At 35.8% G+C, this 17197-nt stretch overlaps 1 protein-coding gene across 3 annotated transcripts in view; it reads left to right on the top strand.

The window, feature by feature from the left end:
• Positions 1-17197, top strand: part of MCPH1 (Microcephalin) — a 148204-nt gene extending 131007 nt beyond the window's left edge. For 2 of the 3 annotated variants that reach the window (XM_081744607.1, XM_081744608.1), the window contains exons 8-10: positions 446-608; positions 4864-4941; positions 8798-12253. In XM_081744607.1, coding sequence (XP_081600733.1) covers positions 446-608; positions 4864-4941; positions 8798-9085 — 529 coding nt within the window. In that variant the 3' untranslated portion in view covers positions 9086-12253. Of the gene's footprint in view, positions 1-445; positions 609-4863; positions 4942-8797; positions 12254-16613 lie in introns of those variants that run through there. The other variant, XM_081744609.1, reaches the window with a different exon arrangement.

Consider the following 17197-nt stretch of genomic DNA (forward strand, 5'->3'; position numbering starts at 1 on the left):
CCTGTATATTTTATATAGATTTCAGTTTTAAATTTGAATTTTCAATTATAAACTACAAAACTATTTCCAACTTTGTGACTTGTACTTATAAGTTCAACATAGTTCATTTCGTAGTTTAGGATTGAAACGTCCTTATCTTAGTTTCTAATTTATGAGTGTTCGTGTCCCTGATTCCATCCCATCTTGCGCCAAGTAAACTTTAAGATGAACAAAAATTATATGCGTGTGTTTTTCGGGATTTTCCCGTTTCCTTGCAATTTCTTCATTTTATCATATTACTCGTTCTTATCATCATCAGTCTCCTTTAGGCTACATGGTATATTCGTGGGACGACAAACTGAAAGATTTATTTATTTTTTTTTTTTTTTGTGATCTATTATAAAACTCAATTTATTTTTCTCCTGAATTAACAGATATAGTACAGTGCCCTCTGTTTCTTTTTCAGGGACATCGACGTTTTGTGTAACTTAATTGAGAAGTTGGGCGGATTCACCATACGCAGTAAAGTAGATGAGACAACAACTCACGTTGTGGCTGGAGGAGCGAAACGTACTTTGAACATGTTGAAAGGAATTACAAGAGGCTGTTGGATTCTTACGCCTGCATGGGTAAATGTTACTTTAATATTTGCAGTTCTGAAGCTGTGAGACCATCGACGAAATACGGGGTGATTCCAAAAACGGGAAATTTTGAAAATTAAATAATTTCATTAAAAAAAAAATTAAAACAAAATTTACAACTCATTTAATAATAAAAATAATGCCATTTTAGAACACACAAAAAGAAATCACAAACTGACAAATCAGGGGATCTGGGAGGCCATTGAATGTCCCGATTTTTCGAAATTACCCAAACAATTGGCGTACAGCAGCCATCGATATTCGTTTTGTGTGGAACGTTGATCCATCTTGCTGAAACCAGGCTGTGTCAATAGTGTGTGAAAATCTCAGAAGTTGTTGGACAGCATGGCGACGTAGCGATTCGCTGTGACTGTAATCGCATGGGCATTCTCGCCTTCAAAACAATAAGGACCTATCACACCGTAACTCTGTTGCTGTACAGTGGACGCTGATGTAGCTCCATAGGGTTGTTTTGTGCCCGTGGCGTTCTAAATTAAAATGACGCGGAATTCTCTACGTGCCACACTCCAAGCATTCATAACTAAATGCCAGGGTGTCGTCGACAGGCTGGCATACGTTATTCAGTATTGCCAAACTCCCACTGTTGCCAAAACAGCGTTCAAAATTTCCCCTTTTCTTTGAATCACCATGTATTTCCCTTATTCCCAAGTTTTCTCTCGTTCCTTACAAATCCTTTGCATAAGTATCATCATCACAGTTTAGAAATCTAAGAAAGCAATAAGGTTTTTGTTCTGTTTTTAGATCAAGAAATTTTTGTCCATGCTTCTTGCCATAATCAAAATTGCTTAAACATTTTTAGATTGGTACAATCATTTTAGATATTCGTTGTTTAGGTTCTGCAAGTTTGCTTTTCATTGAAGTGTTTAGGAGGAGAAGCATGTTGAGTGCCAAACTGTAAGTTTTTGAGATACTAAAATGTTTGGCATGGCAGCAGCTGACATTATTCTTATAAACCGTGTTGGGAAGAAAACATGGTTTCACATGTTCTCTTAGATCTTAGAATTATGACATCCCATTCCATTTACTCTGCAGTGTTTAGTTCCGTCTTTGGACGACATGAGTTTGCAATAATAATAATAATAATAATAATAATAATAATAATAATAATAATAATAATAACATTGACCCTTGGACCTCTAAAATTTTAAATTTCTTTGGGTAGTTAAGGAAAGAAGAAAAATATGCCTGCCTGCAACAGATTCAATTATTTATGTAGAAACAATAAAAATATATAAAAACACAAATACTTAAGTTTCAGCACACTAGCTGTGTCTTCATCAGACTTCCACTCCTTCTGGCTACTTGGGAGTTGGTCACCTTTCATATACCTTCATACACAATGTTACTTTTTAATGCAGGGGCGAAGCCTAATTAAAAGTTGATCTCTGGAACGTATATGAGAGGTGACCAATTCTCAAGTGGCCAAAAGGAGTGCAAGTCTGATGAAGACAGATATAGCCCGCGTCACCCGAAATTGGCGTGTGGCATCAGCCAGAAAGGTCGTAGTGTGCTGTTACTAAACCTTCAGGGAGGAATCTAATCATTCATAATTGATTTTGATCGTGTTTGTGGAAAATTATGAATGATTAGATTCCTCCCTGAAGGTTTAGTAACAGCACACTGCGACCTTATTGGCTGATGCCACACGCCAATTTGGGTGACGCGGACTATAGAAAAAAAAAAACTTAGATGTTTGTGTTTTTATATATTTTTATTCCATAGCGTTACTCAGTGTGTTATTGTGTTTAATTTCAAAATATGGAAACGAGGCCTGATAGAATAGTTATGCAGAAACAATTTAAGTAGTTGCTAGTTATGATTACGTGGTAACTTAATACATAAGATTGATTTGATTCATCCTATTTTTGTATTTTTATAGCATAATATATATATATATATATATATATATATATATATATATATATATATATATATATATATATATATATATATATATATATATGGAACGAACAACTTTTGCTTTCTGTTAGTAAGGATAAGCTCTCGTGTAGAAAAACTAATACAAGTAACTAAAAACTAACTTACTCTATGGCAATGCCACGTTCACAAAAGCTCCCCATTGACTTCTGTCCTTAGCCAAGTGGATCCAAATTCTACTTTGTAGTCTTATTTCTGCAAGATTCATCTTAATATTGTCCTCCCATCTAGCGCGTAGGTCTTCCTAATGGTCGTTTTCCAAGTGGACTTCCAGCTAAAACTTTGAAAGCGTTCCTACTTTCTTCCATCCTTGCTACAAGACCTGCCCACCTGAGCCTCCTAAACTTCCGACTATTATGCTTAGCATAGTTTGGAACTGTAAAAGATATATTATAGACTGTATTCGGTATTAGAATTGTGGTCGAGATTAACTGACTGCTACTATAAGCTGGAATGTGATTCCCAGTTAACTTTACTAATGTTACGTAGTAAACCATGTTATAAGATTCTGGTAGTAATTTCAGGGAATTAAATAAAACAAAAATTTTAAAAAGGCTTGCTTTCTGTGTGCATGCTCAGAACCTCGGTAAACGCCAATGTATGTTTAGAAATCTGCTGAAGTAGCCTTTTGTTCTTTTACTCGTATAACTCCGGAGACTTAAAAACTACAAGAGAACTCCTTCGTGGCTAAGCGGTTAGCGTACGCGCTTTTGACGTGGAAGACCTGGGTTCGATTCTCGGCGAAAGTTCACGTGGTTCGGATTTCATGTTAATCAGTAGATCCACGTCTCATATAGCCTCGCAGCTAAACGGGACGTTAAACTGAAAATTAACTCAATTTAACTTAAAAACTACAAGGTTTCTAGACCGGAAACGGAATTCTGTACAAAATTAATAAGTTGTTGGTATATTAGTTATAATTAGTAAGTTAAACTTTCCTTTTCATTAAATACAAGTTTGCCATTTGTAATACCTAAAATTTCGTGTCTCATGCTTAAGCGCTACAGCAAAGACGACAATGTGAAATAGTCGCGAAAGTTATTCAGAGGTGAGCAGCAGTTTTCTTGATTGGCGATAATAATTCAAATTTCAGCTTTAACCGAGAAAACCGGTTTAAACGAAAAAAAACTTTTCCTTCTTTTCAATCCTGCAGTTGTGAATCATTGTCATTTTGAATTCAGTGGCTACCTAAGACACTGTAAAAATCGAAAGACCTGTAACTGAACCATCCGTGAAGAACACTGATTCGTTCGTATTGTTGAAGTATGTAGATGAATATGGCTAATGAACTTACGTAAAATTGAATAATAATATAATAATAAAAGCAGGTATGTGGGGAACCCAAAGGAAATCGAACTAATTGTTTGGTGCGCAGAGCTTTTGTAGTACCGCGTTTTGCCACTAGGAGCGCATAGTGTGAACATTCCTGAGTCAGTAAGCCCCCTGTCGCTGAAGGTGGTCATGCCTAGTTTCGGCAGAGTTTATAGTGACAACTGTTTTGTGTGATTGTCGTTTTTGCAATGGCTGATTTTCGTGAACAGCGTGCGGTGGTGAAATTCTGCTTTTTGCTCGGAGAAAAAAAAAAATGGAACAGAAACTCTTGAAATATTAAAAACTTCGTACAAGGACGATGCTATGGGGAAAACTCAATTTTTTGAGTGTTTTTTCCATTTTAAAAACGGAGAAATGTCAATTGATGACAAACCTGGTTGTGATCGTCCTTCCACGGCCAGAATACATGAAAATGTTGAAAAAGTTCGTGTAATCATCAACAAAGATCGACGACAAGTGAGAGGCTGTCGGGAGTGACTTGGAGTAGCAGTGCAGCGAATCTTGACAGATTTGGGAATGAAAAAGATGGCTACCCAATTCGTGCTACGACTGCTGACTGCACAAAACAAGGTCACATGGAAGTATGCTGTGCTCTGAAAGAAGAGTCCTGAAATTATCCCGACATTTTTTGTTTCCTAGAATGAAAAGAGACATGCAAGGAAAGCGTTTTGCTGATAATGCTGAGGTAAAGAAATAAACGTCGGAGGCGCTGTCAAGCATCACAAAAGTTGAATTTAAACAGTGTTCCGAGAAATGCAATAAAAGATTAAACAAGTGGTATTAGTGGAAGTGGAAGGTTCTATGAAGGGATTGAAGATTTGTGCCTAAAATGTGAATAAGTTAATAAAAAATAAGTTCGATTTCTTTTGGGTGCCCTCTCGTGTACTTTATGTTTGTGGAGAACAATTATTGCTATTTACCTGTTTTCTTATGTTTTCATTACTGTTTTCAGATTTATACATGTTTAGAGCATCGAACGTGGGTTGACGAGGAGGAGTTCGAGCTGACGGAGTTTTCGCCTGCAGTGAAGGTAAATTGTGTTCTAACTTGTTACGATTCATTTCTTGACCTATATTTAATACAAATTGTTTTATTCTATGTAATCTCACTCATTTACTTTCTTGCAACCCGATCCCGCTTATCTGTGTCATATAGCTCGCGGCAAACTGTGATTATCGACTCAGGGTGTGGGAAGTGGTGCTTGAGTTCCTGCATCACAGTATCACGACGGTTTTGATTAACAATCCGCTTTAATGCTCAGAGGAATCTATCACTGATGGTTTTCCGACCACTGTTTCTCTTAGCAGATGTGGTCTTGCGTGAATTTTGTAGGCGCGTATTGGCGCATTAAAGAGCCGCCGTCATGTTTCACGCTACAGAGAATGTAGTTCAAAGCATAAGCTTCTTTCGGCATACGTAAACACGTCTTTTGTTAGAAGAAGGCGAAATACGACCCTTGTGACCATATTACGCATTTCCAATCATCGGTCGATTCCTGGTGGGGACACTCGGTAGAAAAAGCGAAAAAGCTTTTTCAGGCCGGACATCCTCAATGAGGTTTTCCTTATTCACACCAGGCAAATGCCGGAATGGTACCTGACGCACAGGTCTGAGGCCGCTTCCTTCCCTTTCCTACGATTTTCTGATCGCCTTATACGTGTCGGGCTAACACGGCTATAGATGCCGAAAGCCCAGAAATCTAAATCCTAATGCAATCATCGACAATCTATTTTTAATTTTCCCGGCTCCATTTTCTTGGCGCTAAAGTGTTGTTGTCGGTGACCAGTAGTTCGGAAATTGCAACTTGCTTCCGGATGCCTAGGCTATGAAACTTGCATCTGACTGTGATTCTCGCAATACGCGTAGTCTTTTTCCAGGTACTGATTGACTTCCACACTCAATTGTCGATACACTTGCTCTACAGCCCTTGGTGGCAATCATCTTCAATGCTCCGCGATTCCTGTTATTGAGAGCACTCTTCCGTTCACTATTCCTCTTCACCAATGTGTTGGGATGAATTCTGTAGGTCATCACTTGGTTATTGTTTCTCAGTACACAGATAAGACACTAGACACCTTTCGGCAACTAACCGTACATCCATTTTTTTTTTTTTTTTTTTTTTTTTTTTTTTTTTTTTTTTTTTTTTTTTGAAACGCAGAGATATATTCCTACTTTGGAGGGGCACGGTGCCTCATTGCTAGAACGCTTACCTCTGGTGCATGGGGTCTCTGATTTGAGCCCCGAACGAGTTAGTTTGTGCTGGAGAACATCGTGTCCGGCGTTTTTTTTCGGGTACTCTCATTTTCTTCCCAGTTTTCCATTCCATCAAATCATCATTCACTTGCCTAAATCATGTGTCTGCCTCACCCTAACAGACATAATTGTGAGACATTAAGTTGAAAGATTTAGTTTTATTTTTTTCATTTTCTTCCATTTTGGATTATCATCTGCCAGCTTCAAAACACACATCCGCACTACCCCGCCTGATGTATTACAGACGATCACCCAACACACCACTAACAACAGCCTCTACTGCATACGTATTCTCATTATTGCAAACTTAAGGGATTTTTGTTATTGTTACAATCTTGTGCAGGTATAATATTAACATATGCCAACTTATTGGACCGAAATCCGGGCGTTGACATACACAATTTTATCCACACGTAGCTCAATGTATTAATAACCATATTAGCGTGGGGGCAATTTAAAGAGTTTTCACATAACAAACTTAACCATTTAATTTTAGGTAGAGCGATTAATTTGTTAAGATGGATGGTTTTGATTGTCGAAATAAAAGTAGAGATATCAGATCAGATAATGACCCAAACTGGTGCTGTGGCTGTACGTCAAAATCTATAACAACTGTCATTGAATTTTGAAGTTAGGTTATGAATTAAACGAATTTGGTGACAAAGTCAAATAATAAAAGTGTGTTATCAAATTGTAACCAGCATGTACTCGCTCAGATTTTGATGAGTGAAGATTTTGAGAGATTGATCCTTCTTATCTGATGGTCACTTCAAAACTCTCTCTAATTCACTACTCTTTTTGTCCACCTACATTTTCTTCCTAGTTTTTGGTAGCGTCATTTCTTCCGCTTACAATTACATTTTTAGAATTACCTCATAACTTGAAGTAGGAAGTGTTTGTTATTGCCTTGACACATTGCTACATAACATAAGTTATATTTCCTATTAAAAGAATGTTTTATCTAGACATAGTTTTGAATTGTTACGAGACTTCCTTAATTTCTTTACACGTGTGAACGACCTAACAGCACCAGACTGGGAATTGAGTTTTATTTGCATTTAATATATGAAGGTTTTCAAAATATTAATGTCAAAATTAATAAAATATGCCCTTTACCAAAATGCTTTAGTCATATTACAATATGAAGTTCACTGCCTTGTTAGAAATGAGACTACACCTCAGAATATATGGGGCTCTAGTAATTATCAATAGCGACACAAAGCACTGATATTTGTACAATGCGAACGGACGAAGACGTCACTCATAGCGTTCTCGTCTCCAATATATGTTGGAGCAAACACACATTTATAAATACTGTATATGTATCCTACATTTGCATTCGAAATCTACACATCCGAATGCCTGTCATTTTAGCTTTGGAACTACTTTTGTCAAACAAAAGACAAATTCTGACCAAAGTATATACCATTTAATAAATAAAGGCGGGCACGTTGGCTCAGTGTTAGAGTGCGCTTACCTCTAGGCGTGGGATCCTTCGCTCGATCCCCAGCCAAGGAAGTTTGTGGTAGACAACATAGTGCTCGTGGGTTTTCTCGGGTACTCCCGTTTCCTCCCACTATCTCACTCAACCAATTCTTCCATCATTCATTTGCTTTAATCTTCGTCTCCCTTAGCCTAACAGGCATAATCGTGGGACGTCAAACTAAAAGATTTCATTAAAAAAAACTACCTAATAAATAATAGCGTTAAAGTTTAGGCAAAGTATCTCTGCCTTCATGAGAGAGATAATGTGTCTGATGAAGATAGAGATACTTTGCGGAAACTATAGCGTTATTATTTATTAGATAGTATATGCTTTGGTCAGAATTTGTCTTTTATTTGTCATTAATGAACTGAAAAATAAATGCGAGCATTGTTTCTTCAAGGGGAAATGATGGAAAGTTGGGTGGGTGGAGTGAAGTTTATCGTCCCTTTCAGTTGTTAGGCTATATGAGATCTGGATCTACAGCTTAGCTTGGAATCCGAACCACATGAGCTCCCTCCTGCAATCCAACCCAGGTCTTCCACACCAAAGGCGCGGACACTATACCCACAAGGTAGCTCCACTAAAAGTAGAAAATAATAATAATAATCCACTTAAAAGCAGAAAATGATTTATTACCAATATCGATTATTACCATATCGATTTATTACCATTATCGAAATGAAGTCTGTGTTAAGCCAAACAGATTAATGCCTAATATAAATTTAGTTCGGATGGTAATTTTTTAAGACATTAATTTGTTTGGCTTGGCATTTACTTCATTTTTTTTTCTAAATAACGATAATTTTCTACTTTTAAGCGCTTTATTAATATTATTTTCTACTTTTAGAAGTTTTATTTTCTGCTTTTGTTGAAGTCGTTAATATTTTTAAAAGTTTTATTTGCTTTTAAGTGCTTTATTATTATTATTTTCTACTTTTAGTGCTTTTATTTTCTGCTTTTTAGTGCCTTTTTGAACTGTGTTATTTTTCTGTTAAGTTTATTTAATCTTTCCATTTTTTCTTTACCCCAGTAGGTTAGTTAGGATATATATTCATATTAATTCGGTTGGCACGTGACTTTGTGACTGCATTTTGTAGCCGCTCCTATTTACACTTTGTTCTGATTGAAATATATTTTATCATTACAGAAATGCAGAGTGATGAAAACTATATTCGGACCAGCGTACAAGTTGGATATTTTTGCTCATTGTGGACCAATATTTATAAGTCCAAATTGCCGTGCTCCACCTGAAGATCTGGAACTTCTAGTCAAGTGGTGCAGTGGAACTGTTGTCCGCTTTCCACGATCAGCAAAAATCGTCGTTGGGTGTAAGACAAGGTATCAAGATATTTTGTGTGTGACGGAGAAGTGGATCTATGATTCTATTACATACAATGAAATGTTACTACCTGAATTATACCGTATGAGTGTGTAACTTGCTTTAGTGCTTTGCTCTGTAAAGTTCAGTATTATTACTCTTAACCCAGTAATGATACATAAGCTTATTTAAGAAATGTATTAAATCAACACATATTTATTTCGTATATAATGTATCATGTTATAAAACATTTTTAGTATTACACGGAATGAAGAAGTGTCTGTTGAGATATATATATATATTTATTTTTTAATTAACTGATATACTCTTCTATTACCGAAGTGAAGTAACTGTGATATTAATAAATTCTACATCAGGTCATTGTACAGTATGCGGCAAAACAAACAGTACTGAAATCACGCAAAACAAACAGTACTGAAATCTTCATCTTGATATGCCATAGATCCAGAGCAATACAATAGATGTGCGCTCTCATCTTCTGCAGTGAGATGCTGCCCAACATTGTATGGGTGGAAATGTGTGAGTATTGTGTGGGTGCTCGATAATAAACACCTTCTTCTCTGTTGTAAGATTATCTTCGCACCAACTGCACACTACGCTATTCTGCATACAACTAAACACACATGTGGCGCTCACAGCTCATTTCACATTGCACTTGCGAGATATCTGTACGCGAATTTTAGTACTGTTTGTTTTGCCGCATACTGTATCAGGCTTTTTTTTTAATTTGGGGCCGTTTCAAAATAAAACGAAACATTCAAAGGAAGACATTTAATTACCTTTGTGCCAGTTCACATGTATATTGGAGGTCATTTCAATGTAAATTTTATAATTGTTGAGATACTTGTTATAGCTGTAGATGAACTTCTTTAGATCCGCATGAAAGAAATCTACCGCCAGCTCAGATAGCCAATCTTTCACGATTTATTTGGCTTCATCAAAGTTGTGGAATCGCTTCCCAGCAAGAAATGTGTTGAAGTGAAGGAATAGGTGATAATCGCTAGGGGACGAGATTCGGACTGTACGGATGGTGGTCCATCGGCTTCCAGTCAAATGAGTCAGTGATTGATTGGGTGGCAGCTGCAGTGTGTGATCGTGCATTGTCGTTTAATAGCAAAATTCCAGAAGACAACACTTCTCGTCGTTTATTCTGTATTACTCGGCGATGCTTGAGGTTTTGAAAAACTTGATTACTGATCATAATAACTCATACTCAGAGGGATTTTCAATCACCTGCACCACTTCCAGTGTCCACCACAGCCAATCCAAGCGTTTTACAAAGTGCAAATGGCGTCTTTTTACGTGCAAGACAATTAACACACATCGCAAAACGCCAAGCACGCAGTGTTGCCAACGTGAGCGCGAAACTGCTCCTAATTAAAAAAAAAATAAATAAATAAAAAATAAAAATAAGCATCTTATATCGTAATCGTTTTGGAAGTTACACTGTTGTAAGCATTGAACATGACAATCATACATTATTTATTTTAGGTTTTGGAATAGCCATAAGTTATTTTAGTTTTTGCTTTGATGGTAGAGAGTTGTTCAATGTAATATATTGTTTATTTTGTTTATATCAAGCATTTATCCTCCAAAACATTGAAAACAAAGTAGGTTAAAAAAATGGAAAATATATTTGGTAATCGAATCTTAAGCATACGACAGATATCAAATTAAATTTTTTAACTCAAGTGTATTTTTCGAACACATATTTGAAGATATTTTGATAATTATGCACCATTTATGCTTAAATAACGGAATCAAAGTTATATTCTGCGACAAACGATATCAAATTTAGGTAGATTATAATTGAGATTTTATGCTTAAGTAATGTAAAATATTGAAGTAATGTCAGCTGTCAATTACATTTACCTGTGATAATGAGTGTGTTGCATCGCACGTTACGTACTCGTTTAATGTTGTGACTAATTCTTCGTTGTTATATAGGGAAGCTCAGGTACTATTCTTTTTAACTTAATTTCTGAAATTCTCCCACTTGTGAAGTACAGGGTGTTTCCAAAAGAATGACCTGATTTTAAAAGTCCATATGTATTGATAAAAACATACTGCAAAATACTCACAAAATCTTGAAGTTTTAGCCATGTTATTACAAATGCTTTGTGTCCACTAGCAACAGCAGCACCACCATTTCATCGAAAGTGCGAGGCCGACCTGAACTCTTACCTTTGCACAAACATCCTTTCTCTTCAGATTGGCGATACCAACATCGGATTTTTTGGAGCGCATGCGGATCAATGCGAAAACGCCGACGAAAAGCACGTTGGACCGAAATCACTGACTCAGTCTTTGCAAACTGCAACACTACGCCTTCTGTTGAGCGGACACCATCTTACTTCTGACTGATTGTAAATTGAGAAGATGCATTGACTGACATCTAACGGCGATTTTCTGAAACTCTAGGCCACGACCATTCAAACAACACTCATTTCCTTGCCAGCACGTCCCATGTTCCGTAATTATTACCGTCCAAAATCAGATCATGCTTTTTGAAACACGGTGTATTTCTTTAATACCTAGAAATGCTTAATTCATCTTGTCCAAATCATACATTAATTGGTGTGGTTTTCATGAAAAACAGTTTTATTGGTTGGAGCACAGAACTTCAGGGGCCAAATTCTTGCGTGATTAGCATTCGCGAGATAATCTAGCCATAACAATTTCTTTAGTGTAGAATGTTCAGTATATCGCTGTATATATATATATATATAATAGTACAAATACATTCAAGTAATAACGGAAGACAAATTTCAACCTACACTAGGAAAATAATTATTATAAAGAAACCAGGAATGGAACACAATAGAAAGAAGTTCCAAGGGATTAAAAAGTTGAAGGTTGTTTCGAAAAATTGCTTAGATAAATATCACATCTAAGGACTTAGACGTATGTTTTCCAATAGACATACGGATCATAATGCAGTTTGCAGCAATTTGTTACCCGTTCCGGAGATATAATGAACTTTCATAAAAAACGTAACACTGCTTAAAATTATGTAATTGGGAGAACCTCTAATTATAACTGCAAAAAGATTATTTCTATAGTGTTATAGAAACTTGACGTTATTTGAAGCTGTATACCAAGCTATCTTTTATCCATGCTTTGCGGTTTGATAATGAGTGTGTTACTATATAAGCGTTCACTTCTGGTGCATTAGGTCCTTCGTGCGATCCCACCTCGCGACAAATAAGCTTTGTGGCGGACGAACACCGTGTGCGTGTGTTTTCTCGTAGTTCTCCCGTTTCCTCCCACTTTTTTCATTCCACCATTTCGTTCATTTATCATTATCTCCGTCTCCTTTATCCTAGCCAGTATAATCGTGGAACGTAAAACTTAGATTTCGAATTATTATAAACGGCATTATGATTTTTAAGTGTATTGGTAAACATATAAGTCCTTAGATGTGATATTTACCTAAGCACTTCTTTGAAAACAGAATGTAAAATTTCTTTTTATTTCAAGTGTATCAGACCGTGTTCATAGTATTCGACATGAAGGTGCTTTGGCTGTGCATTCCCCATCCGCCTCAGTTGAGTTATTACTGTTATAGGGGCCTCCAAAGTTTGGAATAAATGTGGTCTTACAGCTTCTCGTTTAAGACAGATTTGGAATATGTAATAGTGTAAAGTAATGCCATTTGAAAGAAAAATACAGTTTTAGATTCGTCGACGACTTAATCCCATGGCATTGTTGATTATGTCAAAAGATTTTATCTTGGCAAAATTTGGAACGTAAAATATTTCAGTGCTTTTTGTTACTAGGGCGTTTTAAAATGAGTATCGAGGTTTTAATGCTTTGTAGTATATATCACATTTAACTTACAATTATAACTAATACATCAAATGAAAGAGAAACTCAAAATTTTTTGTTACAGTTGTTCAATGTGAGCACCATTCGTCACACGGCACACATCGAGTCGATAGGCGAAAAAGGCCTATAAACTTTCCGCCGGGATATGGCACAAAACATTCAATTTAGGGGAGTCTCATTGCATCTGTACCATCTCATGGGGACTTGCTAACCCCCAGATGGAAATTTTATGAGTGTTCACATCATTTAGGTGAAATATCAATTCGTCATTGAAGATGACAGTATCCAGAAAATCTTCATCGTCATGCAGCAACGTTTCATTTGCAAATTTGGCACGTAAACCGTAGTCCGTAGCCTTTCGAGCTTGTAGCAAGTGAAAACGATAAGAACGTAGTTGTTAATTGTCTCCTTAAAGTTCTCCGCACAGACGGTTGCACTGTAACCACAGATTCAGTCTTTGCAAAATGTAAAACACAAAAAGCCTTCTGCTCACTAATCGCATATTTGCCAGTAGAGCTTTCTAATGGCCGAGGAAACAGTGGATGCGCATGCGTGCGTACACAACTGTTTAAACTGCTCTTTCATTTGGTGTATTATTTTGATTGTACGTTAAATATAATAAATACTACAAAGCCTTTAAAAACTGTATTTTGGACTGAAAAGTAGTTATGGCGAGGGTTTGTTGTGGCGATATTTCAGGCGACATGTATGTACTGTAAGGACATTCATTTTTGAGGTTCTTCAGTGCTTGAAATAGGACAAGATGACATTTGCCAAACTTATACTCGAAGTTGTCAACTTTTCTTGCTGAATCACAGAACAACAAGCAAAATGGTAACTGCTGTTACAGTTTATTCAAAGTTTATCCTTTCAGCAAATATAAGTATATTTTTAATAGGCAAAAGAGTTATTTATTGGAAATTGGAAAACCTAGTATTTATTCAAGAAACTGTTTAGTGATGACATTTATCTTAATTGATCATAAAGAAAATCACTTGTGATTAGAATTTCATTATTAATTTTAAAAACTTTATTTTGTACAATCTTTGCAGGACGAAAATTTATATGTGTTAGGTGACATGTGGTAAATTTAAATTATTGTATATTCGAGTTAGAGAACATTTTCTTTTTTAATAATTCTAATTATTTTCTAGTAGCTTCGTTAATATTGATACACACTTCAGGAGTGAAAAGCAAATATAGTCATTTTCAGTGGTGAAAGGATATTTTTCGTTTTCTAACAATTTATTTTGGCGATATTATCTCAGTTTATTTTTCTTATATGTTATGTAACTATTTTAAAAAAATAAGTTCGTACCTGCGAAGATTAAATTATACACGGTGTTTCAAAAAAACACCGACAACGTTTTGGATGTGATTCCTGACAGCAAGATAAGACAACAAATATAGAGCAACCTGGGTGCACAAATGCTTCCTTTCGGAGTTATAGGCTGCCGAAAACATGAAAAAATTAACTTTAAATGTCCATAGCTCTGAAACTATGGAACCTACCGTAGTCGAGTCAAGACTTCACTTAGGAACTAGTATGTGCCATATCCATGCTTCAGAATCCCGCGGTACTTTCGCAACAATTTTTATGGAAGTAATTGGTGTGTACTTCAGATTATATGCTCGTAACAAAACTTTTTCCATAAAAATTGTTATGTATCTTAGGATTCTGAAACATGTATTTTTGATAGCTCACGTATTAATTTCTAAGTGAAGTGTTGACCCGACTACGGTTGGTCCCATATTTTTGGCGATATAGACCTTTAAAGTACAGTTTTTCATGTTTTCGGCAGCCTATAACTCAGAAAGAAAGCCTTTGTGCACCCAGGTTGGTCTATACTTTTTACCTTCTCTTGGTGTCAGGAATCACTTCCCGAATGTTGTCGGTGTTGTTTTGAAACACCCTGTATATACGTCATATGATTAACTGTATGATTAATCATATATATATTAATTTATGAGAGACTAATTTTGAAATGCAGAACATCGTTTCGTTTAGTTTTATTGAATATGACAAATTTTGTAGCAGTATTATCGATTTATGTATTTATTTCTGGTCTGTGTATGGTTGCTCTATTCTGTTTAAGGAACTTCATATTTATTTGTAGTTTCCAGTAGAATTCAGAACCTCACTTATATGTGGGATACATTTTCTAAACGTAATTCAAGTGAATTCTTGCTGACATACACATTTTCTTCACTGTCTGTATTATATAATAGGTCGTTAATATATTTTGTATATTATATACTTAGTAATTTATATAGATATTAAATTTTATATATTAGTATTCTGTGAAACACGAAAGAAGGTTTTGCACGAAACCTTGCAGTAATGAAGGTTTTCTAAGAGCGGAATGTAACAAGGTCATGCAAGTTGTTCATAAGAAAAGACCTTCAGAACAAATGTGTATTACTCTAGTTTTGCCTTAAGTCAATGCAACAATTTATGATATTGTTGAATATTTTCTTACCTTTACTGTTTTCACCTGACATGCTGACCTTTCTATTTGTATGTCTTGTACACGGAAAGCTTATTTATAGACTACGCTTAAAACCATGGAAAAACAAATATATTTCCTTGGGACACTAATAAACTATATTCCGGCCAGACATTTTTTGATATGCAAGCTTTTCTAAGTAATATTTCATGCTGATTTACATTTGCGGTTTTCTAGTGCAAACACTAAAGCTAGAAACTTGATCAGATTGTTTATTGTCAAAGTGTGATACACGTATTTATATCAATTGTTTCTTCGTTAATGAATAAAGGTAAATTTCTTGCATTTATCAGTGTTTCTATTGTTCCTTTGTAATATTCCCGCTGTGAAACAAAAATGGTAGTTATGCTATTACCAGTAAATAGAGTTCCAAATAATGTATGTTCAAAACACTCTTATGTACATCACTATTTGACGATAGTGGAAAGGCGGATAAAATGATTCCCTCCCGTACAGCGGAAACTGGTGGCGCTGCCTGTCGTAGTACGTGGTTGCTACATCACACAAGAGAATTTGTCCTTGTTCATGAGTTCTCTTTGGATGAGAAAAGTTTTATTTCTTTTCCAGACAACGACGATATAAAAGAAAGAAAAAGAAAAAACTATTTTCAGAAGGTAGGTTCTACTTTGTGCTGCATTCGTACTAACGCATGAATTGGTCTGTAAATAATAGTATTTGCTGAAAAGTCCGTGCTTAAAACAAGTTAAGTTACCATGGGCCTTATTCAGTGTCTTTGTGATGCGTGATTAGTGCCATACTAAAGAGTTCGACTAACATGTGTTTCCTACAGTAGTCAGCCCTTTAGAATGACGCAAACCATACATCTAAATGACATCTAAGGCCCATTAAATTTAGTGAGTTTAATTTAGTTTAGTTAACATATTATTTTAGGACATGCAGAATGTAAACTTAATAATTCTTCAAAACATTTTATTTGTTAAATCGTAATTTCTGGCAAAAGGATCCAGCTCGAATCAATCTAAACAAAGTTAAGTGTACTCTGCAATGTTAGTTCAATATTTTGAAAGGAAATACTTTGTAATACCACAAGCACATATGTTTATTTACTTTCACGTTGCTTAAAATTCAGTTGTGAAAAGTTTTGTTCAAGGGATTTGAATTGTTTTTTCTATTGTATTTGATTTAGAGTATAGGTTGTAATTTTTATAAAAGTTTCTCAACATATTTAAAAATATATATATAAATATAAATTTAAAATGTTAAACTACAGGATGTCCATAAAGTCTGGGCACATAGGGAATTCTAATAATTTGTTTTTGTTTTTCCAGATTGAATGATGGCTCTGTCTAAAGTAGAACGAGTCGAGTTGGTACTCGTAAGTGGACGAGAAGGATGGTCGTATCGCAGTATTGCGGAAGAATTTAACCTTCAACACCCTCATCGTCAACCTATTTGTTTTACTTCAGTCGGGAAACTAATCACCAAGTTTAAAGAAACAGGCAGTGTGATGGTGTGGTCTGGTTTGTGGAAAGCTCATGTGCTAGAACTTTTCTTCTTTGATGAACATGTAACAGGTGAGACTTATCTGAACATACTGAGAGACAAATTAAACATTTGGTTGAGGGATTTCCAGACTGGTTTCAGCAGGATGGGGCCCCTGCCCATTTTGCTGGAGCTGTTAGAGATAAGTTGAATGACAATTTTCCTCATTGGATTGGGAGAAGAAGTCATGTGAAGTGGTCCCCTCTATCGCCAGACCTTTTCCCCCGTAATTTCTTTTTCTGGGGAAGAGAAAGTTTACTCGATGATCAAAAATTTAAGCCACCTGACAGAACGCATTACCAGTCAGTGTGCTGAAATCGACGGCAATTCAGACCTATTCCATCGAGTTCACCTTAATCTTGCAAAGCGC

Source organism: Thermobia domestica, chromosome 17 (assembly GCF_964235325.1).
Source record: "Thermobia domestica chromosome 17, izTheDome1.hap1.1, whole genome shotgun sequence".
Taxonomy (NCBI): Eukaryota; Metazoa; Arthropoda; class Insecta; order Zygentoma; family Lepismatidae; genus Thermobia; species Thermobia domestica.